Source organism: Mus caroli, unplaced genomic scaffold (genome assembly GCF_978045245.1).
Source record: "Mus caroli unplaced genomic scaffold, Mus_caroli_1 scaffold_15, whole genome shotgun sequence".
Classification (NCBI taxonomy): Eukaryota; Metazoa; Chordata; class Mammalia; order Rodentia; family Muridae; genus Mus; species Mus caroli.
The window spans coordinates 9,134,858-9,162,722 of NW_028227270.1; the positions used below are offsets into that span (position 1 = coordinate 9,134,858).

The 27,865-nt window shown below is 42.8% G+C and overlaps 1 protein-coding gene across 1 annotated transcript in view; it reads right to left on the reverse strand.

Annotated features, from left to right (window-relative positions):
- Ankrd55 (ankyrin repeat domain 55) overlaps positions 1 to 22,615 on the reverse strand; it is a 101,662-nt gene extending 79,047 nt beyond the window's left edge. Inside the window, exon 1 of the mRNA XM_021180417.2 lies at positions 22,322 to 22,615. Coding sequence (XP_021036076.1) covers positions 22,322 to 22,376 — 55 coding nt within the window. The 5' untranslated portion in view covers positions 22,377 to 22,615. The remainder of the gene's footprint in view (positions 1 to 22,321) is intronic.
- Positions 22,616 to 27,865: the final 5,250 nt, after the last annotated feature.

A 27,865-nucleotide genomic window follows, 5' to 3' on the forward strand; every position in this document is an offset into this window, starting at 1 on the left:
GCAAGACAGATGTTGATAGAGTCCTTGGCATATGAAAATTCAAATACCGAATATGAAAAAGCTTTTAGACCATTAAAGCTGAGAGCAGTGCCTATAGACAAGTGTATAAGGGATACACCTGGTGTTGGTTCTAATGTGTATCATACTAATCAAGCTATAGTCAGAGGTTTCAGATATCAAAATGCCCAGGGTTTCAACTGCAGGAAATACAATCATTTGCAAAGATACTGTGACCAAGCTGCCAAAGGTCTCGGATCTCAAAATAACTGGTGCTTTAATTGTGGGAAATATTTGCAACAAAATTCTGAATAAGGCATCTCTAAGGGCAATGATTTTCTAAATATAAACTAGAAACAAGGCCTAGGCTTCCAGGGATGTGAGGCAATATAGCAAGGGTCGCCACTGGACCAATGAGTGTAGGTCCAAAAGAGATATTCGAGGTAATTTCTTACTAGTCAGAAACAGCCTTGGGGGCCTAGCTCCAGGCCCCACAGCAAAAAATATGAGCCATTACAGCCAGAGTGACATGCAGACCAAAAATCCTCCATTCAGCATTGGAGATTGATGCACGATACTGCAGGCAGCTTCGCTCTAGACTTGGCCACAGATAAACATCTTACTCTACCCCCTCCCCAACCTCAGTGTTATAAAATAATGACTGGAGTTTATGGTCCTTCACCCTCCAGGAAAGTAGGGATGATCTTGGGAAGGAGTGGACTGACTTCCCAGGGATCCATTGTGCATCCAAGAATTATAGATGAAGTTCTCCAAGGAGAAATGAAAATATTGGCTTATGCAAAAAGAGAGATACAATTTAACACAGGTGATAGGGTTGCCAAGCGGCTGTTTCCCTACATCACAGGCAAAGCCACTCCAATAGAAAGAACAGGAGGGTCGGGATGTACTGGAAAATATGTGTTCAGGCAAACAGTTGTTAATGATCTGAGGCCAAAATTAAAATTGCAAATAAACGGGATTGAAATAGAAGCTGAGAGACACTGGGTTATAGAAAATACTGTGGAATTAAATCAGCATATACTATAAGGATATGTTAACATAAGAATGGAAGCCACTGAAAGTTTCATAATGGGGGATGCAGATTTGTTTATATTTCCACAGGAAATGAAAAGCTGTGGCTACCATCAAAACTTACGATTATATCTGAGCAGGAGAGGTCTCCTACTACCTGGCTAGTGACCCCAAAAGCACTTAGTTCATTGAAAATGTCTCTGTTTATAATTACCTACTACCCCCAGCATAATCAATGGCTTAAAAATGAAGAGGCAAAATGTAGTGACAATTCTGGAATTTTGGTTTCTTTAAAAAAACAAAACACAGAAATACTATAAAAATATGTTTTCATTTTAAGCCCAGCAGCATCTGACTTCAATTTGCCTTGCGCTCCAGCAGAGGTTCTGTCTGCTGCAGATAGTTTTCTGATTATGTGACATTTGGAATTCTGGGAACTTTTCAGAGGGTATATAAATGCTAGAGCCCCAATAGGTGTGGCCGTTGGCTGTTAGTTATGCTCAAAGAAAAAACAAGAAGAGGGAAATTAGATTCAAGGATCTCTCTCTCTCTCTCTCCCCCCCCCCCCCCGCACCCTTCTTGGTCTCCTATCTAGTGATCAGGGTGAAAAGGGGGGTGGAGATAAAGGGTGAGAAAAAGAACTCATAAAGTAGGAAAGCCCAACTACAGGGAAGATGTAAAAAGTGAAGTGGTGGAAGAAGGTAGTTCCTCCTTTAAGCAGATTTGGAAGGCATGACCTTGGCATCGTAAGCTGCCCTCAGCCCACACTGTGGACACGTAGCTTAAGCAAAGCTGGTTCAAACTTCACACCAGAGCTCTCAGCATACAGTTACAAGACACTGGAAAGCTGACATTGGAAACCACTTCTTAACCTGACTCTCCCTCTGAGTATCCAGCACATTATTGCTTATGCACCATCGTGACTCAGGAAGTCTATTTGGTAAAACAAGACATCCTAGGTTCCAACCTTGGCTGCACGTTAGGATGCTGCTGGGAATTTGCAACAAAAACCAAACAACAGAGAAAGAAAGAAAAGAAAAAAGTGATGTCTGACTCCTATTCTTGGACATTTTGATTTAATTGAACTGTCATTTTACATTATTTTGCTTTTTCATTTAAAAATATCGACATCCAGGTAAGAAGAAAATACATATGAAAAGATGAACAGCATAAGAGGATGGTAAGATGATGCAGTAGTTCAGAGTACTGGCTGCTCTTACAAAGGACCCAAGCTTGATTCCCAGTGTCTACATGGCAGCTCACAAGTGTCTGTTATTCAGTCTGGGAGATTTGATGCCCTTTCCAGCCTCCAGGGGCCCCCTATACATGTGTGGTACATGGACATATATGCAGCTAAAATACTCACACATGTAAAAATACATAAACAGAATTTTAAAAGTTGGTGTCTTAATGCTACTTATTTACCTATAGGTGTGGAGGGGTTGTATGCATTCCAACCCCTTCCTAGATGACTTATTTCTACCCACTGCATGAAGTCCTAGGATGGTGAAGGAGTATTCATGGGAGATGAGCTTGGAGGTGGAGATCTATCTGTATCAGAGTGTATAGTTACAAGCATCTGTTAGGTCGGTCTTCCCCTGCCACTGAGACCATGAACTCTTTTCTTGTTCTCCATCTTGAACTCCAAATAAAAAAGACTGAAGTCCTATTTCCAGGTATTCTGAGTGGCAACACAAAAGATAAGGGACATTCCTGAGGAGTAAGCAGGGGGTTAACAGGTCCCAATAGCTCTGAAACAGATGCAGCAAGGAATAGGAGAAGGAAAGTTCTGGAAGGTGCTACTTGCTGAAGTTGGTGTGGCTTTCAGAGGTTAGAGCAGTGACTTGCTGTCTGTGGCTGAAGTCTGGACTACTGTCACCCACTGGGGCAGGGTCATTGACTAGATTGGTACCAGAGATCCCAAATTTCTCTCAAATGGTGTTACTTCTATGGATTGATGAGATTGTGACAGGATTTGAGAAACAGAATGAAATTCTCTGAGCTCCTCTGTGTGTGTGTGTGTGTGTGTGTGTGTGTGTGTGTGTGTGTGTGATATGTGCATAGGAGAGTAAGGGAGCGTAGGCGTGGTGGTCAGAGAATGACTTTTGGGATTGGGTTCTGTCCCTTCATTCTGATTCCTTGGACCAGACTCAGATGGTCTGGCTTTTGCGGGAAGGGTTTTGCCCACTGAGCCATCTCACTGACCCTGGAATTATTTTAATGCTGAAATAAACAGTAGCTAACAGCTTTGAGCATAATGTGGAAATAATATGTTTTTTATAAAGGTATAACTATGTTAATACAAATAGTTTGGGGTTTTGCCCTTTCCCATATAATATCTGATTATAAGCAAGTTACTATGTCAAGAGGTTTCGTGACATCCCTTTTAAAGTATGCCTAAAATGTGACTTGCTGAACTTAGCACGGCTAATTTGATCATTTACTCACTATTAGTCATTTAGATGCTCACGTTGCCTCAGCCTCAAGGGTTCCGTATATCAACACTCTCCATAACTACTACTGATGCTGCAAAAGGACACTACTATATAATTTTCGATGGTCACTTCTTTTATTGTTCCTAAAAGTTTTTCATTTTTGTGGGCATTTATGAATTAACTATGTATTTTTGCTACCGTGAGTATAAACTCTAACAGGATGACGTCACATCGTAGTACTTCAAGGCATCAGTTGGCCAGGTCTAGACGAACTTCCTGTGCAGTAAGGATGCTAACCCTTCATCAGTTAGCGATGCTCCAGCTCTGGGCTCCTCTCTGTCACTTCTGTTCTCACTTGGCTCTATTGGTTTCACTTGGTTTTAAGAATAGGTTTTTGAGTATTTATATACTCGAAAACCTATGCATACTATATTAAAATTTATAATATTGCATTTATGGTTAGACAAGTCTTCCTTGTTGGACTTGATCACTAAATTATTTGTAAACATTTAATTTTGAGTAACATGATTTTTTTTAAATTTACTTTTGTGCAATCAACTTTACCCAACAAGTCAATTATTGGGTAATTCCTTTCCCCCCAGTAATTTATAATGGCTACCTGGTTGGATACTACCTCATCAACACTTTCGAGGAGGAGCCTTGTATGTCCCTGGCTATGGCACCATGATGTGGAAAGCAGGAACCTCCCAGAACTGTTGTCTCTGCAGTGATTCATGCACAAGTTTGGAGATGCAGCCGGTGGCTGCCACGCTCACACTCCACAGACTCTCGTGGAAGGTTCACAGTAAGAGTTCTTGAATCTTTGTTGTTGTTGTTTCTTGCACAGTTTCAGAGTCTAAAACTTTTCTGGGAACTTCTGAAGAAATCTGAACACAAAGCTAGTGTTAGTGAAAACTCCCTCACAAGTACTTCCACGGGACACCTCTGAGTCACAGCAAGGGCACCCAGGGGCTAAGCTGCTGTCTCAGTAACATTTGCAATTATGAGAAACCCTTGCATAATGCTCAGAATAGGCCAGGCCCTGTGATAAGCACTCTACTCATCTGATTATTTAATTCTTACTTTAAGAAGTAGGGACTGTGATTGCTTTCATTTTGTGGGCGAAGGAACCCAGGTTAAGAATAAGTGGTTTATCCAGAGTTGCATGGGTAGTAAATGGAGGAACCCAACTAATGCTGAATAAGGTTCTTAGACCCAGTTCTGCCCTCTGACCCATAGACCCCATGACCTGTAACCGCCCAGCCACTGTGGTCTGTAATTGCCCTTTTACCAGCATGCAAAGACCCCATATGATCCATTGGACGCTGACCTTTCTTTGGTTCAGGATGGACACACCACATTCCCACATTCCCACATTCCATTCTGTCCTGTGGCAGCCTATCCCCAACCCTCCACCATTGTACAAGCTTTGTGGCTCAGGAACATCATCCTGTTAGAGTCTCTACTCACATTAGCAAAAATACATCTCACAGCCAAGCCAAGGTTGGAAGCACAGCTGCGATATTGATCACACAACCAGGGAAGGTGGCAAAGCAAGCGGCAGGGGCACAAAGCTCCTCAAAGTGTGCGAGAGGATTTCCCTAAAATGCGAAGATAGATGCTAAAATAATCAAGAGACGAGGAATTCATATAGAAAAAGAGTGATGTTCTTTTTCTCCAAAAATTGAATTTTCTAAGCTTATTCTAAACCGAACACATACACACAGTCTCTCTCTCTCTCTTTCTCTCTCTCTCTCTCTCTCTCTCTCATGTGTGTGTGTGTGTGTGTGTGTGAAAGAGAGAGAGAAAGAGAGAGAGAGAGAGAGAGAGACACAGGGGAGGGAGAGGGGGGAAGGGGGAGGGGGAGAGAGAGGCATTTATTGGCCATTTAAACTTGTAAACACAAAACTGCAAATTAAATTCTACTGGACAAAAACCAGTAATAAATTCCATTGCTACTAAAAGAATACAACAGCAGGACATGAAGACACTTGGATTTGTGGATATGCGTTAGTAAAATCTCCCCCAACATTATAGGCTAAAGGGACTAGAATGAGGGGGGAAAAACTGTATGTAGCATCATCTAAGATCTACCAGCTGCCCAGGGACATTAGTTTTTATTCTACTGTGGTTTTTGCACCCCTGCCTCAGTTGAAAAGAGGTGCTCTGTCATGAATCCACTACAGAGGAGAGGGCAGCTTGAACCTCGGGAGAGAGCTTGCCCAAAGGAATTTAGATGAGTCATTTGTAAGAGTCTTTCTAAGTCAACCAGCACTTTCCAAGTCAACACTATAGGCTGGGATCAAGGGCTTTGCATGTATTACTTCATTAAATCTTGATAAAAATCTTAAGGGGATCATCGTAACTATCTTTATAAGCCTCGTAGAACCCACAGTAGCGCTCACTAGGCAATTACTGTGGGCCAGGCACAGTTCCCGGTACTTTGCGTGTATTAATTAATTCAACCCTTGTATCACACCTTTGTAGCCTCATCTCAGCAAGCACGGCTTGCAAAGTGGGAAGAGCTGGGAGCCAAGACATTAAACAGTATCTGGTACCCTTGGGACACGAGCATTTTCTGTGGTCTCAATGACCACAGAGTCCCCAGCACTCTATCACGGGAAATCTCTCTGTCCTTCAATCTCACATGTAAAGAGGAAGGGTGTGGTGTTATTTATTTAGAATGGAAGTTAATTCTCAGTTCTGAAAGTGTCATTATTTTTTGAAGAAAGGGCATGACTGTGCTACCATCCCCCCCCCCAAACAGAAACAAACACGAAGAGGAAACAATAGAGTGGGTAAGGATGACTTAACGAAAACAGATCAATATTGAAGGAAATTTCTTCTATGGAATACCCAAACTTATAAAACTATAATTACTAGAATAATAAGGATCCACGTCAAAACTGGACTGATTGCCAGGGCAATATAAAGCTGGGAAACTTGGATGGTACCCAAGGTCAAACAGCATCCTTAAGTCAGTTCTCCTATGATTATCAGATCCCTGTGTACCATCTCATGCCCAGTGGTTCCCTAACAGGTCAACCTGCTGATGGCCCAAAGCCTAGGGATACTTTTTCATATAATATTAAATAAGCACAGAATAAGAACATCAAGTCAGGTGGATTTGGATGGCCCTCTCACTGATGTAAAAAGCCAAGGTGTTAAAAATAAGTAGCTGCCCATTCTGATTCACTGTGGTGACACCTCAGATCAAAGACATGGTCTCAGTGGTGAAACTGAAGGCACCACAACCAACCTGCCAGGGACCCAGGTTGAAAAGTTGTTTCATGCGCCTTTGTTTACAGCTGCCCCAGGCCCTCTAAACCATCTTTTGGAGAAGTGTCGACTTGTTGCCTCACAGAACAAAGGGACTGAGAAGAAGGCTCAGAAGCATCTGAGATAGAAGCCAAGCCCCTGTCTGTGGGTGCAAAGCCTCTGGCCATCACAGGGCTTCCCCAGGTCACATGCCAGTACGGCCTCACGCTCTGAACCCCTCCTTCTTTCTCTTGTTCAGATGCTGATGCTATTCTTTGCTCCCTAGGCCAGCTTCTATGGAGACTGTTCCACCCCACCCTGGAAGAACTTGGGCTGCCAATATGAGCTCAGGTTTCTTGGCTCATCTCGCTATAGCCCAGCCCAAGGGCAGCGGACAAGAGGAAAGACTGTGCTCTGTCAAGAACTCCAGCTGTCTCCCCGCTAGTGAGTGCTGCATGTCAAGAAAGGGCTGGTGGGATGCACTGATGGACAGAAGAGGTATGTCTGGGGGCAAAGGGTAGCATGAGGAGAGATGAGACTGGGAGCAAGCCTCCTGACTTAACATGACTGCCTTGCTCTTATCTTGTTGCCTTTGGCAGCCCTGCAACCTTGGGCAGACCAAAAATGGAGTCTCGTCTCAGAGACATGAGATGATTAAAATGCAGAGTTTGTCACCATGCCTGCTACCTGAGCTGAGGAACTACCTCTTCTAGTAACAGTTAATCTGGGTTAGCAATCTTGTCTGTGTTGTTTCTCTTTGGCAGCTGATATTCACGGGTGCCGTGGCGTCATCTTGCTACCAAGGAGCTTCGGAAACCAGCTGTGGTAAAGCTATGAACAACACACACATTTTTTTTCCACTAGATAAGGGAAAACTACATCTTTTGCCCTTCACTTATTCTTGTATTGCTTTGGGGTTTTTTTTGTTTGTTTGTTTTTGAAGAACGTAGCCACCAATTTCATAAATAGGAAAAAAAATGGCCCTGTTAGTATTAATTGACATTGGCTACTGCAACCCCTCCCCCCCCAGATGATCACCATAAAGGATTTGGACAATACTGTGATAAGGAGAGAAATATCCGACACACAAGAACAAAGCAGACTCTCATTTGAGCTATGAGGGAGATTCAGACTAACTACAAAAGGAGAAACTCAATTTTTAACAAATGAAGAAGACTCTAATTTCAAAGATCTCAATGTCCTAATAGACCAAACAAGTCTACAGATACATACATACATACAAAAAAACAAAACAAAACAAAACAAAACAAAACAAAACAAAACAAAACAAAACAAAACAAAAAAACGTGCCAGAAGACTTAAACAGAATGTCTTTAACTTAGCCTGGATTCTTTAACTGGCGTTGTAGGTAGTAGAATAAAAGACATAATTGGGTCAATAGATAGCACTGGGGTACATAGATTGAATGAATACACACACACACACACACACACACACACACGGGGTGGGGGATGGCAGGGAGGGAACATGGATGGAAGGAAGAGAGCAAATAATAAAACAGGCTAAAATATTACATTATATGAATGTAATTTGGGTGGAGACTTTCAGTCTTATATTTCTGTAAATTAAAAATCTCTGTTCAGGAGCTGGGGAGACCGTAGAGTGGGCAGGACGTCTTGTCGTGTGAGTGTTGAGGGCCAGAGTTTGAGTCACAGCAACCCTGTAAAAAGTCAAATAGGGAAATGTGTGCATCTGCCATGTGGGGAAGATACAGGAGCACTGCTGTGGATTGATGGCAAGTCAGTCCAGGCAAAATGGCCTCTGGCCTCCCGATGCTCATCCCACAGGTATAAACATTCTCTCCCCATTCGCTCACTGGCCACTCTCTCAGTCTCATTCTCTCTCTCTCTCTCTCTCTCTCTCTCTCTCTCTCTCTCTCTCTCTCTCTCACACACACACACACACACACACTCGAAGTTATTTTCAAATAAGCTAAAAAAAAAACGATCAGAGCACTTGCTTACTATGTGCCTATATTTTATGTTTGAGGGCACACTTAGAAATAGAATGTTTCCTGCACAGAGCACAACACCTTCTCCTTCCCCAGTATAACCAATGACCCAGGACAAGCTCTTTAATGTCCCAGTGCTAGGCTCAGTTTTTACAAACAGAGATAAATGAAGGACACTTATAAAACACAATTATCGGAGCATTGGCAGGAGACATCTTGGTTCCAGGACTCGGCTGAAAGTAGTCTGCACAGGTGAGAGAGTGGACTACAGAAGCTAACAGCTTCTGGGACAGGCGGGAGTCACAGAGCTTCTGAGGCAGCCCCCTTTTCGGGCTTCAGACATCCGGGCACCTTCCCGGCCCTAGGATAGGTGTCCGCCCTGCCTGGGAGGGCTTTGCAGGAGCACCTGGGGGAGCCATCTTGGTTCCCAGATCCCTCTGAGACTAGTCTGTGCTGGTGAGAGTGTGGACTACAGAAGCCAACAGCTTCTGTGACAGGCCGAAGCAACACAGGTTCTGGGACAGGTCCTGTTTTGGGACTTCATCTTCGGCCAGGAGGGAGGTCCGAATGCCAGATATCTGTGCACCTTCCCTGTAAGAGGAGAGCTTGCCTGCAGAGAGTGCTCTGACCACTGAAACTCAGAGGAGAGAGCTAGTCTCCTAGGTCTGCTGATAGAAGCTAACAGAATCAGGAGAGGAACAATCTCTAACCAGAGACAACTATAACAACTAACTCCAGAGATTACCATATGGCGAAAGGTAAACTTAAGAATCTTACTAACAGAAACCAAGACCACTCACCATCATTAGAACCCAGCACTCCCACCTTGCCCAGTCCAGGGCACCTCAACACACCCAAAAAGCTAGAACCAGATTTAAAAGCATATCTCATGATGATGGTAGAGGACATCAAGAAGTACTTTAATAACTCACTTAAAGAAATACAGGAGAACACTGCTAAACAAGTAAAAGACCTTAAAGAGGAAGCACAAAAATCCCTTAAAGAATTGCAGGAAAACACGACCAAACAGGTGATAGAATTGAATAAAACCATCCAAGACCTAAAAAGGGAAGTAGACACAATAAAGAAAACCCAAAGTGAGGAAACACTGGAGATAGAAACCCTAAGAAAGAAATCTGGAACCATAGATGTGAGCATCACCAACAGAATACAAGAGATGGAAGAGAGACTCTCAGGTGCAGAAGATTCCATATAAAACATCGGCACAACAATCAAAGAAAATGGAAAATGCACAAAGATCCTAACTCAAAACATCCAGGAATTCCAGGACACAATGAGAAGACCAAACCTACGGATAATAGGAGTAGATGAGAATGAAGATTTTCAACTCAAAGGGCCAGGAAATATCTTCAACAAAATTATAGAAGAAAACTTCCCAAACCTAAAGAAAGAGATGCCCATGAACATACAAGAAGCCTACAGAACTCCAAATAGACTGGACCAGAAAAGAAATTCCTCCCGACACATAATAATCAGAACAACAAATGCACTAAATAAAGATAGAATATTAAAAGCAGTAAGGGAAAAAAGTCAAGTAACATATAAAGGCAAGCCTATCAGAATTACACCAGATTTTTCACCAGAGACTATGAAAGCCAGAAGATCCTGGACAGATGTTATACAGACACTAAAAGAACACAAATTCCAGCCCAGGCTACTATACCCAGCCAAACTTTCAATTACCTTAGATGGAGAAACGAAAGTATTCCATGACAAAAACAAATTCACACATTATCTTTCCACAAATCCAGACCTTCAAAGGATAATAACAGAAAAAAAAAAAAAAAAAAAACAAAAACCAATACAAGGACGGAAACCACGTCCTAGAAAAAGCAAGGTAATACCTCAACAAACCTAAAAGAAGACAGCCACAAGAATAGAATGCCAACTTTAACAACAAAAATAATAGGAAGCAACAATTACTTTTTCTTAGTATCTCTTAATATCAATGGACTCAACTCCCCAATAAAAAGACATAGACTAACAGACTGGCTACACAAAAAGGACCCAACATTTTGCTGCTTACAGGAAACTCATCTCAGGGGAAAAGATAGACACTACCTCAGAATGAAAGGCTGGAAAACAATTTTCCAAGCAAATGGTCTGAAGAAACAAGCTCGAGTAGCCATTCTAATATCAGATAAGATTGACTTCCAACCCAAAGTCATCAAAAAAGACAGGGAGGGGCACTTCATACTCATCAAAGGTAAAATATTCCAAGAGGAACTCTCAATACTGAATATCTATGCTCCAAACACAAGGGCAGCCACATTCATTAAAGAAACTTTAGTAAAGCTCAAAGTACACATTGTACCTCACACAATAATAGTGGGAGACTTCCACACACCATTTTCACCAATGGACAGATTATAGAAACAGAAACTAAACAGGAACACAGTGAAACTAACAGAAGTTATGAAACAAATGCATCTAACAGATATCTACAGAACATTTTATCCTAAAACAAAAGGATATACCTTTTTTCTCAGCACCTGGTGGTACCTTCTCCAAAATTGACCATATAATTGGTCACAAAACAGGCCTCAACAGATACAAAAATATTGAAATTGTCCCATGCATCCTATCATATCACTATGGACTAAGGCTAATCTTCAATAACAAAATAAATAATAGAAAGCCAACATTTACGTGGAAACTGAACAACACTCTTCGCAATGATACCTTGGTCAAGGAAGGAATAAAGAAAGAAATTAAGGACTTTTGGAGTTTAATGAAAATGAAGCCACAACATACCCAAACTTATGGGACACAATGAAAGCATTTCTAAGAGGAAAACTCATAGCTCTGAGTGCCTCCAAAAAGAAACTAGAGAGAGCACACATTAGCAGCTTGACAACACACCTAAAAGCTCTAGAACGAAAGGAAGCAAATTCACCCAAGAGGAGTAGATGGCAGGAAATAATCAAACTCAGGGGCGAAATCAACCAAGTGGAAACAAGAAGAACTATTTAAAGAATCAACCAATCAAGGAGCTGGTTCTTTGAGAAAATCAACAAGATAGATAAACCCTTAGCCAGACTCACTAGAGGGCACAGGGAAAGCATCCTAATTAACAAAATCAGAAATGAAAAAGGATACATAACAACAGATCCTGAAGACATCCAAAACACCATCAGATCCTTCTACAAAAGGTATACTCAACAAAACTGGAGAACCTGGATGAAATGGACAAGTTTCTAGACAGATATCAGGTACCAGAGTTAAATCAAGATCAGGTTAATGATCTAAACAGTCCTATATCCCCTAAAGAAATAGAAGCAGTCATTAATAATCTCCCAACCAAAAAAAAAGCCCAGGACCAGATGGGTTTAGTGCAGAGTTCTACCAGACCTTCAAAGAAGATCTAATCCCAGTTCTTCACAAACTATTCCACAAAATAGAAACAGAAGGTACTCTACCCAACTCATTCTATGATGCCACAATTACTCTGATACCTAAACCACAAAAAGACCCAACAAAAATAGAGAACTTCAGACCAATTTCCCTTATGAATATCGATGCAAAAATACTCAATAAAGTTCTCGCTAACCGAATCCAAGAACACATCAAAACAATCATCCATCCTGACCAAGTAGGTTTCATCCCAGGGATGCAGAGATGGTTCAATATACGAAAATCCATCAACGTAATCCAGTATATAAACAAACTCAAAGACAAAAACCACATGATCATCTCGTTAGATGCGGAGAAAGCATTTGACAAAATCCAACACCCATTCATGATAAAAGTCTTGGAAAGATCAGGAATTCAAGGTCCATACCTAAACATGATAAAAGCAATCTACAGCAAACCAGTAGCCAACATCAAAGTAAATGGTGAGAAGCTGGAAGCAATCCCACTAAAATCAGGGACTAGACAAGGCTGTCCACTCTCTCCCTACCTATTCAACATTGTACTTGAAGTCCTAGCCAGAGCAATTCGACAACAAAAGGAGATCAAGGGGATACAAATTGGAAAGGAAGAAGTCAAAATATCACTTTTTGCAGATGATATGACAGTATATATAAGTGATCCTAAAAATTCCACCAGAGAACTCCTAAGCCTGATAAACAGCTTCAATGAAGTAGCTGATATAAAATTAAACCAAACAAGTCAATGGCCTTTCTCTCCACAAAGGATAAACAGGCTGAGAAAGAAATTAGGGAAACAACACCCTTCTCAATAGTCACAAATAATATAAAATACCTTGGCGTGACTCTAACTAAGGAAGTGAAAGATCTGTATGATAAGAACTTCAAGTCTCTGAAAAAAGAAATTGAAGAAGATCTCAGAAGATGGAAAGATCTCCCATGCTCATGGATTGGCAGGATCAATATAGTAAAAATGGCTATCTTGCCAAAAGCAATCTACAGATTCATTGCAATCCCCATCAAAATTCCAACTCAATTCTTCAACGAATTAGAAAGAGCAATCTGCAAATTCATCTGGAATAACAAAAAACCTAGGATAGCAAAAACTCTTCTCAAGGATAAAAGAACCTCTGGTGGAATCACCATGCCTGACCTAAAGCTGTACTACAGAGCAATTGTGATAAAAACTGCATGGTACTGGTATAGTGACAGACAAGTAGACCAATGGAATAGAATTGAAGACCCAGAAATGAACCCACACACCTATGGTCACTTGATCTTTGACAAGGGAGCAAAAACCATCCAGTAGAAAAAAAAGACAGCATTTTCAACAAATGGTGCTGGCACAACTGGCAGTTAACATGTAGAAGAATGCGAATTGATCCATTCCTATTTCCTTGTACTAAGGTCAAATCTAAGTGGATTAAGGAACTCCACATAAAACCAGAGACACTGAAACTTATAGAGGAGAAAGTAGGGAAAAGCCTCGAAGATATGGGTACAGGGGAAAAATTTGGGTACAGGGGAAAAATTCCTGAATAGAACAGCAATGGCTTGTGCTGTAAGATCAAGAATGGACAAATGGGACCTCATAAAATTGCAAAGCTTCTGCAAGGCAAAAGACACAGTCAATAAGACAAAAAGGCCACCAACTGATTGGGAAAGGATCTTTACCTACCCTAAATCACGTAGGAGACTAATATACAATATATATAAAGAACTCAAGAAGGTGGACTCCAGAAAGTCAAATAACCCCATTAAAAAATGGGGCCCAGAGCTAAACAAAGAATTCTTACCTGAGGAATACTGAATGGATGAGAAGCACCTGAAAAAATGTTCAACATCCTTGATCATCAGGGAAATGCAAATCAAAACAACCCTGAGATTCCACCTCACACTAGTCAGAATGGCTAAGATCAAAAATTCAGATGACAGCAGATGCTGGCGAGGATGTGGAGAAAGAGGAACACTCCTCCATTGTTGGTAGGATTGCAAGCTTGTACAACCACTCTGGAAATCAGTCTGGCGTTTCCTCAGAAAATTGGACATAGTACTACCGGAACATCCCGCAATACCTCTCCTGGGCATATATCCAGAAGATGTTCCAACCGGTAAGAAGGACACATGCTCCACTATGTTCATAGCAGCCTTATTTATAATAGCCAGAAGCTGGAAAGAACCCAGATGCCCCTCAACAGAGGAATGGATACAGAAAATGTGGTACATTTACACAATGGAGTACTACTCAGCTATTAAAAAGAATGATAGCCAAATGGATGGACCTGGAGGGCATCATCTTGAGTGAGGTAACACAATCACAAAAGAACTCGCACAATATGTACTCACTGATAAGTGAATATTAGCCCAGAAACTTAGAATACCCAAGATATAAGATACGATTTGCTAAACACATGAAACTCAAGAAGAACGAAGACCAAAGTGTGGACACTTTGCCCCTTCTTAGAATTGGGAACAAAACACCCATGGAAGGAGTTACAGAAACAAAGTTTGGTGCTGAGACGAAAGGATGGACCATCTAGAGACTACCATATCCGGGGATCTATCCCATAATCAGCTTCCAAACGCTGACACCATTGCATACACTAGCAAGATTTTGCTGAAAGGACCCAGATATAGCTGTCTCTTATGAGACTATGCCATGGCCTAGCAAACACAGAAGTGGATGCTCACAGTCAGCTATTGGATGGATCACAGGGCCCCCAATGGAGGAGCTAGAGAAAGTACCCAAGGAGCTAAAGGGATCTGCAATCCTATAGGTGGAACAACATTATGAACTAACCAGTACCCCCCCTCCCGACCTCGTGTCTCTAGCTGCATATGTATCAGAAGATGGCCTAGTTAGCCATCAGTGGAAAGAGAGGCCCATTGGACTTGCAAACTTTATATGTCTCAGTACAGGGGAATGCCAGGGTCAAGAAGTGGGAGTGGGTGGGTGGGGGAGCATGTGGGGGACTTTTGGGATAGCATTGGAAATGTAAATGAAATAAATACCCAATAAAAAATAAAATAAAATAAAAATAAAGAAAACATACACATCTATTAGCAGAGAGTTCATTGTGGGTGAAACTCTCAGGACTTTAGTAGGTAGATCAGAAAATCGGAGATGCAGATCCTTCATGACATAACAGAGTACACAGACACTAACACCCCCCTGCCTCCCCCCCCCAAGGCTTTCTGAGCACACTGGGCATGTGACAACCTCTGGAAGCAGTCTTTCTGTGAGATGGTGTCTAGCCCAACCACATCAACCACATGCCACACTTTTCTCATGGACCCTGAGCCATGATGTGCTCTTTTGTTAAGGTGCCAAAATGGTGGCCCTCAAAGAGGGAAATCCATCGGGAAGGGGGAAATCTACAGAGATGCAGTCCTTCAATGTAGTGGGCCTTGAAAACAGAGAAGATGGAGAACTGTGTGGTGAACCAGTTCAGTTCTGCTTGAGTAGAGGGTTAGACTTCTGAAATGGATCTGGTGACATCGTGGGAAACCACGGAGACTTGGCTACCCAAGCAGGGATTCCTCAATCCTCATAGTCCGCCCCTAACAGCAGAGCTGCCCTGTAGTGGAGAATTACATCACTCCCCGTGTGCCCAGCCTCTCTAAGGTGTGACTGGGAGCTGTTTGGCTAATGCCAGTCAGGTGCTCCCTTCTGTTCATCTCCATAAAAGGTACTGAGAAGGGTAGACGGGGAGGAATGCTCAGGTTACTGGAGGTAGAGGCTTCTGAGGTACTGATTGATGTGAGTCTCCACTGTTTCTGGAATGGACCAGTGTCTCATAGCCTGGCCCAAGAGCTGTCTGATGGGAAGAAAGGGGCTGAACAGAGAAGGAAGTGGAGCCAGGGTTGGTCTGAAATGGCCCAAAACGTTGGCAAAAAGATTCTTCCATCCTTCTTTTTCTCTCTTCTCCTTCCTTTACCCAGGGATGAATAAGGCTGAGTATCACCTTAGGGAATCGATTCTAACCCATGGATTGTTGGCTCAGTGTGCTCTCCTTCTGCCTATGCTGTCAATCAGAAAACCAACCTCAAATTCAGTCTTTCAGCCTGAAAGCATCAGGTAAACCCAGGTAAGGCCCCCTCTTCACCCCCTCCTTTGCCTGCTTTCCCTTGCCCTCTTCCTTGGACCCTTTCAAATTTGCTTATTCCTTTGCGGGCACCTGGATTTGGCCCAGCAGTTTGAACTTTTGTTTTTTTTTTTTTTTTCAGCATAATGCAACTAAGTCTCCGTGGCGTTCCCGTTTTCGACCAGAAGCTGAGTGTCAAAATCAGCACGTTTGTGTGTTGATCTAAAATATCACGGGGTAACTTGATTGTGAAAAGTAGCTCGTTGATTTTATCTTTTTCATTGATGTTTTAATTTTCTTGTTAAATTTTTATAGCTGCCCAATAAAACAACACACTGCGGCAAAAACAAACATAGGGTTTAAAGGAAAACAGACTTGGGATTCCAGCTTTGCTGTCCAACTTTGTGGTAATGTTGGGTTAGGTCATGAGCTTTCTGAATTACGCTGATACACAGGAATAAACAGAAAGAGGCCGGTAGTAGATCCCTTGTGAGTTGGTCTGTGTGTAGTCTTTAGCACAGGAGACTGGTTCTACAGTGCTTGGGGGACATCAGTTCTACCACTGTGTTATCTACACATAGTGTCTGTTCAGAGTTGGCATCAAAGAGGTGTTCTCGCTCATCTCTTGCACGCCAACTTTCCATATAACTTGAGTAAGAATGCATTTCATATATATATATATATATATATATATATATATATATATATATATAAATAATTTTGCCTTATGTCCTAGTTGGGTTTTTCAGTGTTCTACTGAACACCATAATCAGAAGCAACTTGAGGCAGGAAGGTTTGTATCATCTGACAGCCATATTCCACCACAAGGGAAAGGCAGCTCAGGAGCTCCAGGTGGGAACCTTGAGGTCGGAACTGAACCAGAGGCCATGGAGGAGTGTGCTTACTGGCTTGTTCTCTGTGGCTTGCTCAGCCTGCTTTCTCCCCCTCCACTTTTCAGGACAGGATTTTTCTGTGTAGCCCTGGCTGTCCTGGAATTCATTCTGTAGCAAGGCTAGCCTTGAACTCATAGAGATCCTCCTGTCTCTGCCTCCCGAGTGCTGGGATTAAAGGCGTGTATCACTTTCCCATACAAGACTGCATGCCCAGTGATGGCATTGCTCACAGTAGACTGGGCCTCCTGTGGTGACCATCCACATCATCACTAAATAAGAAAATTCCTCCACAGACCAGCTATAAGCCAACCTGATAGAGTTCACTTTCTCAGTTGAGGTTTCCTCTTACCTGATGACCTCAGCTTGTATCAGGCTAACCAAAAACAAAAGAGCAAAACAAAAAAACTAACCAGCATATTTGATTCCTGAGAGTTGACTTCTATCATCTAACCTATGATAACTGCATTATATGACACACAGACACACAGACACACAGACAGATACACACAATTGCCTTAGATTTGAAAAACTGGGGTTAAAACCCCATAGGAGGAACAACAATATGAACTAATCAGTATCCCCTGAGCTCATGTCTTTAGCTGCATATGTAGCAGAAGATGGCCTAGTCGGCCATCATTGGGAGGAGAGGCCCTTGGTCTTTGCAAAGATTGGGTCTTGCCCCAGTACAGGGGAATGCCAGGGCCAGGAAGCAGGAATGGGTGGGTTGGGGAGCAGGGCAGAGGGAGGGTATAGGGGACTTTCGGGATAGCATTTGAAATGTAAATAAAGAAAATATCTAATAAAAAATTGTTTTAAAAAAAAAGAAAAGCTAAATTAAGTCATAGATTATAAGGTGTTTCTCTTGCATTGTCTGGAGCAGGAGGAGTTTTTGACTTGCACCATGTACTGCACACACAGAGGAGATGTGCACATACAGCCTGGTAGACAGAGATGGGAGCAGACATGGAAACAGTGAGGTCACGAGAGCCTGAAACTGGAAGAAGCAAGCAAAGAGTCTTCTCTGAAAGTTCTAGAAGGAGTGCGCTCCCGCTAACATCTTGATTTCAGACTTCCATCTTTCAGAACACATACAGAGAGATTTCTGTTGTTTTAAGCACCACTTCATGGTGGTTCTTCATGACAGTAGTTCTCAGATACTAGTCAACTGTACTAACCCAAGCAGAAGACCAGCCCTTCCTCTCATCCTCGCAGCAATGGTTCTGCAAGAGACGGGCTGTGAGGAGCCTGCAGTCCTGAGGATGCTGCACTGGCTACAGCCAACCTCATTAGCTCCATTTCCTAACAGTGCTCCAGTAGACCTGACCCTCCTCACTCTGACCCACCCAGGGAGTGCCTGTGACAGAGGAGGCTGTAGAGCCCTGTCTCTGGTTTTCTCTCTGAACAAAGCTTTACTTTGCTCAAGTTGTGGCAGAGCTGAAAATGTAGATAACGTAGATTATCTACAGTTACGGAGCACGCTGACTTGAGCAGGAACCTCTGTGTTCTGTAGTAAGTTTTACTACAGTGCTTTCTTGCATGTGGGCTTTGAGAGGGAAGACAGCCAGGGGGAGCACGTGGGATCAGAGTTGTTGCTATGGTGAGAGCAGAAAGCACAAGACACAGGAACAGGAACGGGGAAGCCCTGCAGTCTCAGGTTTTCTCCTTCTGGAGTTTACAAAGCAAGCTAGAGTCTGGGTCAGTCAGATAACCTGGTCTTGAAACCCACAGAGACCTTGTGGATATGCAAAATCATGCCCAGCACATGGGAGAAGAAACCAAAGCCAAGAGAGAGCCATCGGCTCAGGCAGCTCTGGAGGCTTGAGACAAGACTTTGTAGAAAATCACAGTCATAGAGATTTACCTCCTTAGAGTCCTGCGTGCGCTCCCTCCCCCATTTTCTCAGCCATGAGCTAGCTGAGTTCTGGTCTATGTTTAGACACTTGATGAATTGAAAGCTTACTTTGTTGTCTGCACAGAGAGCACTCAGGTCTGGGTCCTCCCTATTAGTTACCAGTGGATTGTGATTATTATAAGATTATTATATATTTTATATTATATATTATAAGTCATGCCACCTGAAATGTTAGGGGGATGAACTGAGCAGTTCACAACCCTTGCTTCATAGTGAAACATCCTGGGGGGTGAGGATCGAGCCATAGTCACACCCATTTTATTGGATACCCCACAGGTGAAAGCCAAGTATCACTATTTTCAATGCTCGCTAACTTCCCACCCCCAGCTTATATCTTTTGCATCTAAGTTCAGGACCCAGTGGACCGTGTAGTATCTGCTGTAGAACGATATCCTCTGAGCACCACAGCTGCCATTTCCATCAGAGCAGCTGTGGTTACTTGCAGGAGACCCTCAAAATGGAGCCTGTTGACAGTGGACATTCATTCATTTGCCTCTCAAAGAAGGCATGAAGAGGATCACTGGAGTCTCACTTCAGATCCTGTCTACTCCCTTCCATACCTCCTAGACATTTGTATGCAATTCTGCCTTAACTGCATGTGACCTTGGGATGTTGGGGGAGGGCGGTTCTAGGACATACAGACTGTGGATGTTTCACCGAGAGGGGGACTCCATCTACACAGTGATAGAAAAGTTATCTCTACTGGGGTGAGATTTTAGGGTAGTATGGCAGCTTGGGGGTCATTGATGATCTTGTGAGTAACTTCTCATCTCTATTCAGTAAACAAGCCCAGTAAGGTCATTGGTTCTCCCAGGCTTGGTAGACTATTAGGAGGAGGTAGACATTTGTCTACTTATTCCTAGAGAAAGTTTCCAAAATATATTTAAGCTGCTTCCAGAAGATGTGTCTTGTCGACATATACATGCGAATCTGGTGCTGTTGGCTTCAATTCATAGTAGATCCCTTCCCTCAAGTTCCACACTCAGCCCATTTCTCTCTCTGTCTCTGTCTCTGTCTCTGTCTCTCTCATTCTCTGTCTGTCTCTCTGTCTCTGTCTCTCTCTGTCTCTGTCTCTCTCTGTTTCCCCCCCCCCCCGGACTGTACCATTCCTGGAGATACCGTAATACCAGGCCCATGCACCAAGTGAATGAGGCAAGCTCTCATTTTACCTCCCTGTCATATCAGATATTAAACTGGTAAGAACAGCCACTCTCACTTCATCTTAGGTCAAAGGCTGGAAAGCAATCATGCTCAATTTCTCAACCTTTTTAGTCATTTAACCATAGTTTGCTAAATGAGATAATATTGAAGTCTACTCATGCCTTACAAGTTATGACATGCTTTTACAGTGGGGGAAGGCTTGGGGGGTGGTAATAGAACTATGTGGGCATCCTTTCTGTTAACTCTCTCTCAGAACTTACTCTGAGAGGCCCCCCTGGGGTTTTGACTGAAGAAGGTATGCAATCTCGTCCACCAACAGCAAGTGAACCTCCTCAGTGAGATGGTTACATTTAAGTTAGAGGTCAAGGGGATGATCAAGTGGTACTAAAATCACCAGCAACAGCCACAGCCATGATTTGGAACACCGGGCCTCAACAAGGGGGCAACTGCTTAAATGTCATTATGTATCTTTGCAGTGAACAGCTTTTCCATCATTTTACTGCAAAGGAAACGAAGGTCCAGAGAGATCAGATAAAATGTGGAGGCTGAAAAGCTGAACTGATTTGCTTTTCAGAGCTACGAATTCTGCTGCCATCAGAGAGAAAGGAGCGAGAGATGCAGAGAGAGAGAGAGAGAGAGAGAGAGAGAGAGAGAGAGAGAGAGAGAGAGAGAGAGAGAGAGAATATTATGGGAAGAATCAGGTAGAAGAATTGCCCTGAATTGCTCCCACAAAAGATGCTGCAAGAAAATATTCTAAACCAGCACTTCAGTTATTTCCCAAGCCCACTCCAGATAGGAAGTGCCAGGCTGGCACAGACGCGTTTGTTTGGAAGGACTTGTTCTTCTGTAGTCAGTCCCTGCTCCCTCAGATTAGTCTCCCAAATAATCACTGTGTCTCTCTGTGACTCTGCGGCTTGGCAACACTGCTCTCCAACCAGCACAGGCAGCGTGAGTCTAAGCAGAGCTCTTATTTCTGCTGATTGCCATCAGTGGAACAAAACGTACAGGGAGGAGAGGCGGTGGTGGTGGGGGAACTACAGTAAGCCCCGTTCCTGTGGTGCCTGTCTACAGACTCAGTGTGAATCAAGATGTTCTCAAGGTCTCTCTCTCTCTCTCTCTCTCTCTCTCTCTCTCTCTCTCTCCCTCCCTCTCTCCCTCCCTCCCTCCCTCCCTCTTTACCCCCTCTCTGAACAAGACTTGGAGAAGACACTATCTGCCTCAGGAATCTAAATCTATGTTATTATTTGAGAAATCCATTGAGCAAACATCATTTACCCATGCCATGACGCCAGATCTAGAGGAGGTGACCTTGCCTTGAAGCATCGATAATTGGGAAAAAGAAAGAAGAAATGGCTATTGCTAATGAGGTTTCCGCAAGCCACCATTTCATACTGTAGCTGAAAGAAAGAGACTAACCAAGCTCTTGAGAAGCTGCGGAATCCTAGCACGGCGAGTGGGTCAGATGCCGTACGTTTCATTAAAAGACTCTAGAAAGGTCTGCTATATTTAAAGTGTGGGAATTCCCCTCCATCGTACATAGAAAAAAAATGGTATAATTACACAGATGACAAATACATGTGTGGAGGTACACAGCACATGCAAAGCCACACTCACACAGACTGACAGGCTGTGAGTCTGATGATGGCAAGGATGAATGAATCTCACAGCCTACTTGGCCCGTGGAAGGATGACTTTCTGTATGCAAATGAAGGGTAGGGGGAAAAACCCACTCTGCCATTGCAATTAAATAATACAGTATTAAATCACTGCACAGTCTTGAACGAGGTGTGGCATCAGCAGGACCTGCCTGTGGGTCAGGTCTCTCTTGGAGGGGAATCCACAGTGCCTCGTGATGGCTGAAGTGACGAAATATGAGATTGATGGGCTGAAAGAGGCCCAGTATGCATTCTGATATCGCTTTCTCTAACATACTTTATGACACGACATAAAGATGATACTATCTAAAGTAGCTGATATGTCTCAAACCGAAGAGTAGGACTAGGAATACATCCGCAAGACAGAAAACCTGTGAGCTTTTTTTTTTTTCTTCTCCTAAAAGCTTATCAAGTCCTTACCAGGTTTGTTTTCACACACACACACACACACACACACACACACACCTTTCCTCTTCTCCTTACAAACTGGAAATCCCTTCGCCATTGGAGTGGTAAAACATGGTGTTACCTTTGTGCAGATCAAACACAGAAGAGGTGCTGAAATCCATGGTAGCCTGTCTCATCGTTTACCATCAGAACGGCAAAAAAACCCAGTCAGGGCTCTGGAGAGGAGAAAACACCATTTCACACACTGCAGCCAACGTCAGTCAGCTTCAGCATCGTTGGCGTCAGCTCCCGTTGTAGAATTAACTGTGTGTTAGATCTGCCGGTCGCCTTCAAGCCTAACTCTTTCTGCAGGGGAGGAAGTGTTACTCTCAGAATCCCATTCACCATCAACACTTACGTGTGAGTATTATATACCCTTCCCCCAAGCAGACAGACAAAACATCCCAAACCCTAAAATAAGACAGCCTTCACTGGGATGCCTGCCTTGGATCTGGGCCAGGAAAATGCTGCAGATCTCAGAGCTTCGGCTGAGGCGGCTGGAAGGTCGCTTTAAACCAATAGAAACCTCAATGAGTGAGTGAGATTCACAGGGCCAGACGGAGCATGTGCAAAGCCGCCAGCGCAGACTGCGTGCCGGCTGTTTGTTCTTGGTGGAGTGAGAACTGCATTTGGGTCATGTGAGCAGAGACGGGCTATCTCAGTGGAATGGGATGTAAATATTGTAGCAGGAGGCTGCAGTCCACGTGCCCTGCTGAGCAGTTATGCACTGCTGCTGCTGCTGCTGCGGGTTTTTTTTTTTTTTTCAGACTCCCTGCAGTGATCTCCTCCTGTTAGAGAGACTTTGAGGGTGGGCAGTGAAAGGTTGAAGGTCAAGGTTCAAATATCTGTGCAGACTAAATCAAAACAGCCTGCACTCACAAGGCTGTGCCTTACTGCATTCTGCATGAAGCCTGACAAGTCACCGGACATACTGCTTCGAGAAGCAGCCAAATAAATTCATCCTCTACGGTTAAAAACCTGAGGGAGAAATCTTGCTCTTATTTGCATACGGTGGGTGGTACTGTCTATTGCTAGGGGAAGACATCTGTATAGTTCGTTTGTGTTTTGACAAAATGAAGACATTTTCTTTGTGGTTTTGGCTATATATCTATGTGTGTGCACATGTGTGTGTGCACCTGAGCGTGTATAGGTCACAGGTCACCATCAGGAATCTCTTTTCAGGAGCACCTTCCTTGTTTTTTTCTAGAGAGAGTCTCTCCCTGACACCCAGGCCTTGTCCAGGTGCCGAGGTTGGCTGGCAGGAAGCCAGGATTCTCCTATCTGTCCTCCAAGTGCCTGGATGGTGGGTGATAGCACCTGGCTATCACTGATCATGGCAACTCCCTTTTCTTTTTAACTAACAGATATTTGATTTTAGACATAAGTGCTGGAAATGTTTTCTTTTTTCCTCTGTGTATGGCTATATTAATACTTTTTTTTTTGTGGTACAGAGATTAAACCCAAACATTATATACTAGATAAGTGGTCAACTACTGAGCTACACTCTTAGCCTTTACATTTGTTTTGATATAGAATGATCTAGTCTATGTTCTGTGTTCTTTTGTAGGCAGTTCTCTTTTATTTTTTGACATATATTTTCTACTTGCCTGTCATTTATTTTTCATTAAAAAAAAAAGGCCTCACATCTCTATGACAATGCTACCACTCACTAGTAATATCACTCACTCACAAGCGCTGTTATTCACCTCACAGAACCATGACTCAGCAGGACTGTTACTATGACTCAGCAGGACTGTTACTATGACTCAGCAGGACTGTTACTATGACTCAGCAGGACTGTTACTATGACTCAGCAGGACTGTTACTATGACTCAGCAGGACTGTTACTATGACTCAGCAGGACTGTTACTATGACTCAGCAGTACTATTTATCCAACAATGTCATTCATCACTATCCTTTTCCACTTGGGCTCTTTCCTTTCAAAATACTCTGCATTATTTGATTTAAAAATACAAGCAAAGGTTGGAGAGATAACTCAGTGGATCAAGTTGTTGCTTTAGCATTTTTAGAGTCCAGGATGTGGCAGTTTGACTGTCATCTCAGTGCTAGGGAGGTGGAGACAGGATTTCAGGAGCAAGCTGGATGGCTAGACTAGCAGTGAGCTCTGGATCTGATGGAGAGAATGTGCCTTAATATATTAAGTGTGAGCAATCAAGAAAGACACTCATGTCAACTCTGGTCCCTACATGCGTATGCTGAAATGGTCACCCACACATACATATACCCCACAAGCAAACACACACATATGTGCATACAGAGGAGAAATACAACACATTGTTGACAGATGAGCTAGGTGGTGTAGGACAGCAGGACTGGGAGAAGAACAACTGCTGAAGTCAGCCTTCTGATACTCTAGCCTGTTGCCTGGAGTGTTTCCAGACCCACTGCTATATGGAACCAGGGTGGGCTCAGTGGTTTGTAGAATGACTCCTGAAAAGATATACACGCCTTAATCCCCAGAACCCATGAACATGACCTTGTTGGCAAACTGAGTCTGTTAAGCTATAACGACGTAAAGGAGCTCTATTGGAAATGTGTCTCAGTGGTTTCTATTGTTCAGAGGAACATGCGGAGGTAAGGGGGTGGGAGAGAACATGGAACAACACAACCTCCAGTCATTCGTCACTTATACCACCAAAGCAGGAAGAACTTAGGAACCCATTGTCTCTGAAAACCTAGAGGAGGAGCTGGGTTCTGGCAACACCTTGATTTTCAACTTTGGGTTTCCAGACTGTGAAATAGTAAGTTTTGGTTGGTTGTTGGAAGCCACCAAGTTTGTGATAATTTTCTTACAGCAGCTTCAAGAAATTAATGCAGAGGACTCTCAAAATATTATTTCCCCAGTTAGTAGATTTCTGTGAAAGCATTTATCATGACCCAAACTAAAGTATGGCTGTTTGTTTTTAGGGGACTCATTCTGAAGAGAGGCAGGCAGGCAGACCGAAGACGAGGGCTTGAGTGTGTTATATAGGTGTGGCTTGGGCAAACGTCAGGATTTTTTGGAGCTCTGCCTTTTAATCTGTTGCGTGGGAACCAACTTCTTATGAGAACTCATGGTTATCCTTCAGTCACTTTTCTGGGCTTCTAGAAAGGTTAGATTTTTTTTTAAATGTATTTTCCAGTTCATTTTGAGTGAGGGTGTAATGTCCTTCTGCAATCAAGATACAGAATATTTCTATCACTTTTAAAGTTCTCTGGTGCTCCTTGTAGGCTAGCCCCTCTCCTGGTAAGCGTATATTCACAACCTAATGGGAGAGGGAGAGATAAAACCAGTGGACAGGTAAGCAACTTAGCACTTAATGGTAGGAAAACAGCATATGCTCTAAAGGGCATTTAAAGTTTTGGTACATTTTGCTTTGTACTTTTTGTAGTGTATCTTTATTATAACATATAGTATATTTTGTATTAACACTTTAATTCATGAATATCATATACTTTGATTATATTCACTCTTATTCTTTCTCTTGCTCCTCCTCTTCTCTCTTGATTTCTTTCCTCTTTCCAGAGATAGGGTTCTTTCTCCTTTCTCTTTCTCTTTCTCTCTCTCTCTCTCTCTCTCTCTCTCTCTCTCTCTCTCTCTCTCACACACACACACACACACACACACACACACACATGCATGCACAGGCACATATATAACATTCACATACACACACAAGCATACACACACATGCATGCATGCACAGATTTATACACATACATATATTTATGTGTATAAATTACACATACATTATACATACATGTCCACATACATACATACATACATACATAGACACACCCTGCAAATGAGAGGAAGAAAGGTGGTATTTGTCTTTCTGTGTCGTATTTCATTGATCCCAAGCAACTTATGTAGTAGATGGATTTTAGTACATGATGCTGAGTTAAAGAAGCCAGAGAGAAAACACCACATATTGAGATCTCTTCTTTGTTGGCTTAGATTTTTCAAAACCTACTTTAGGTGTGATTCTTTAATGCTTCAACTTCCTTCTTGCCCACCACCCAGCAGAGGTAGGGGAAAAGAAAGGTTAACAGGAAATGGGGGTTGTAGACCTGTTTAGAAATAGTTCTTTGGAGTGATTCCAGTCGTTGTTGTCAGCAGACCAGTGCACTAGCAAACACCAAACATGAATTAGTAGCAGCAGGCCCATCCAGAAGAAACTGTGAGGCTCCACCGATCAGCACAAGTCTTTGGAAGTGGCAGGAAACAGCCAGGATACCACAAAAAATTATCTGGTCGTTTTCTCTCTATTCAGTCATTATAAGTAATGATCAGCAAAGAAAGCAAGGCGAACCAGTGCAAGGGAGTGGAGAAAGCAAGGCGAACCAGTGCAAGGGAGTGAAGAAAGCAAGGCGAACCAATGCAAGGGAGTGAAGAAAGCAAGGCGAACCAGTGCAAGGGAGTGAAGAAAGCAAGGCGAACCAGTGCAAGAGTGTCATCCATTGTCTGTTGGGTTGTACTTACACTCTTTCCAAATATCATGTGTCCTCTCAAGTATAAAACATCATATGCCTTTTTACCAAGCAGCTTCCAGGAAAACACCACATGTCTGCTTCAGCAAAAGCATCCTCTCAGAAGACACTTTCCAGAAAAACATCACATGACACAACTGAGTCTCCAAAGAAACCAGGAATTCCCACTTCACTTCTTTAAGGCACTCTTGACAACAACAACAACAACAACAACAACAACAACAAAAACAAACAAACAAACAAACAAACAAACAAACAAGAAAACCCCGGAGATTTCATGAGTGCCTTCCAGAGAGAGGAATGAGCTACACAGGGCATGCTGAGGGCTTGTGGTGCTAGAAGTAGATAATAGTCATCGTGACTGTGGTGAGGAGAACACACCTTGCATTTCCTTGTCAAGCTCACAGAACCCAGCACTTCAAAGGGTGAATGTACAAATTACACTTTAATAGACCTGAAAAAATAAACAGTATAATCTTCTGTAGCTTAACTCATGATGTCAACCCAACTTTCAAAACGAGTTTGTTGAAAGCAGATAATTAAAATCAACAGGTTTTCTTTCTTAAATGAACAAAAGATTTTAGTCAGATGTTTATAATTTATAGGATATGTTTACAGTTGGCAAACTAACTTTACAATAGTTACGGCTGTCCTGGTCTATGGCTTTTCACACCGGTTTGACCTTGCTTGAGCTGATCAATGCCATGTGTATTGAGACAAGCCTGTAGTTGCAGGTTTAGGTGTTGCCACATGTTTTACTGCTGTAGCTGTGTCTAATCTGTGTTCTTGTTTTAGGACCTGCTTCTGAGGATGAGCAGCTGACACTCTGCATATAACCCTATCACTCAGGAGATAGAAGCAGAAGAATCAGGGATTCAGGGTTGTTCTTGGATATATAACAAATTCAAGATCAGTCTGGGCTACCTCAGATTCTATAAAAATACAACAAACAAAAACTCAAATATGGCTTCTCCATTAGAGAATAACCTCCACACAGGCTTTGTCATCTGTGTCTATTCCATGTCTCTCTAGTACAGCACAGAGGAGGGAACCCGAAGGGATTTAGTGAAGAATGAAATGTTTCTGAAGGACCTTTCCCACTGTCTTACTCAGGGTTTCTATTCCTGCACAAAC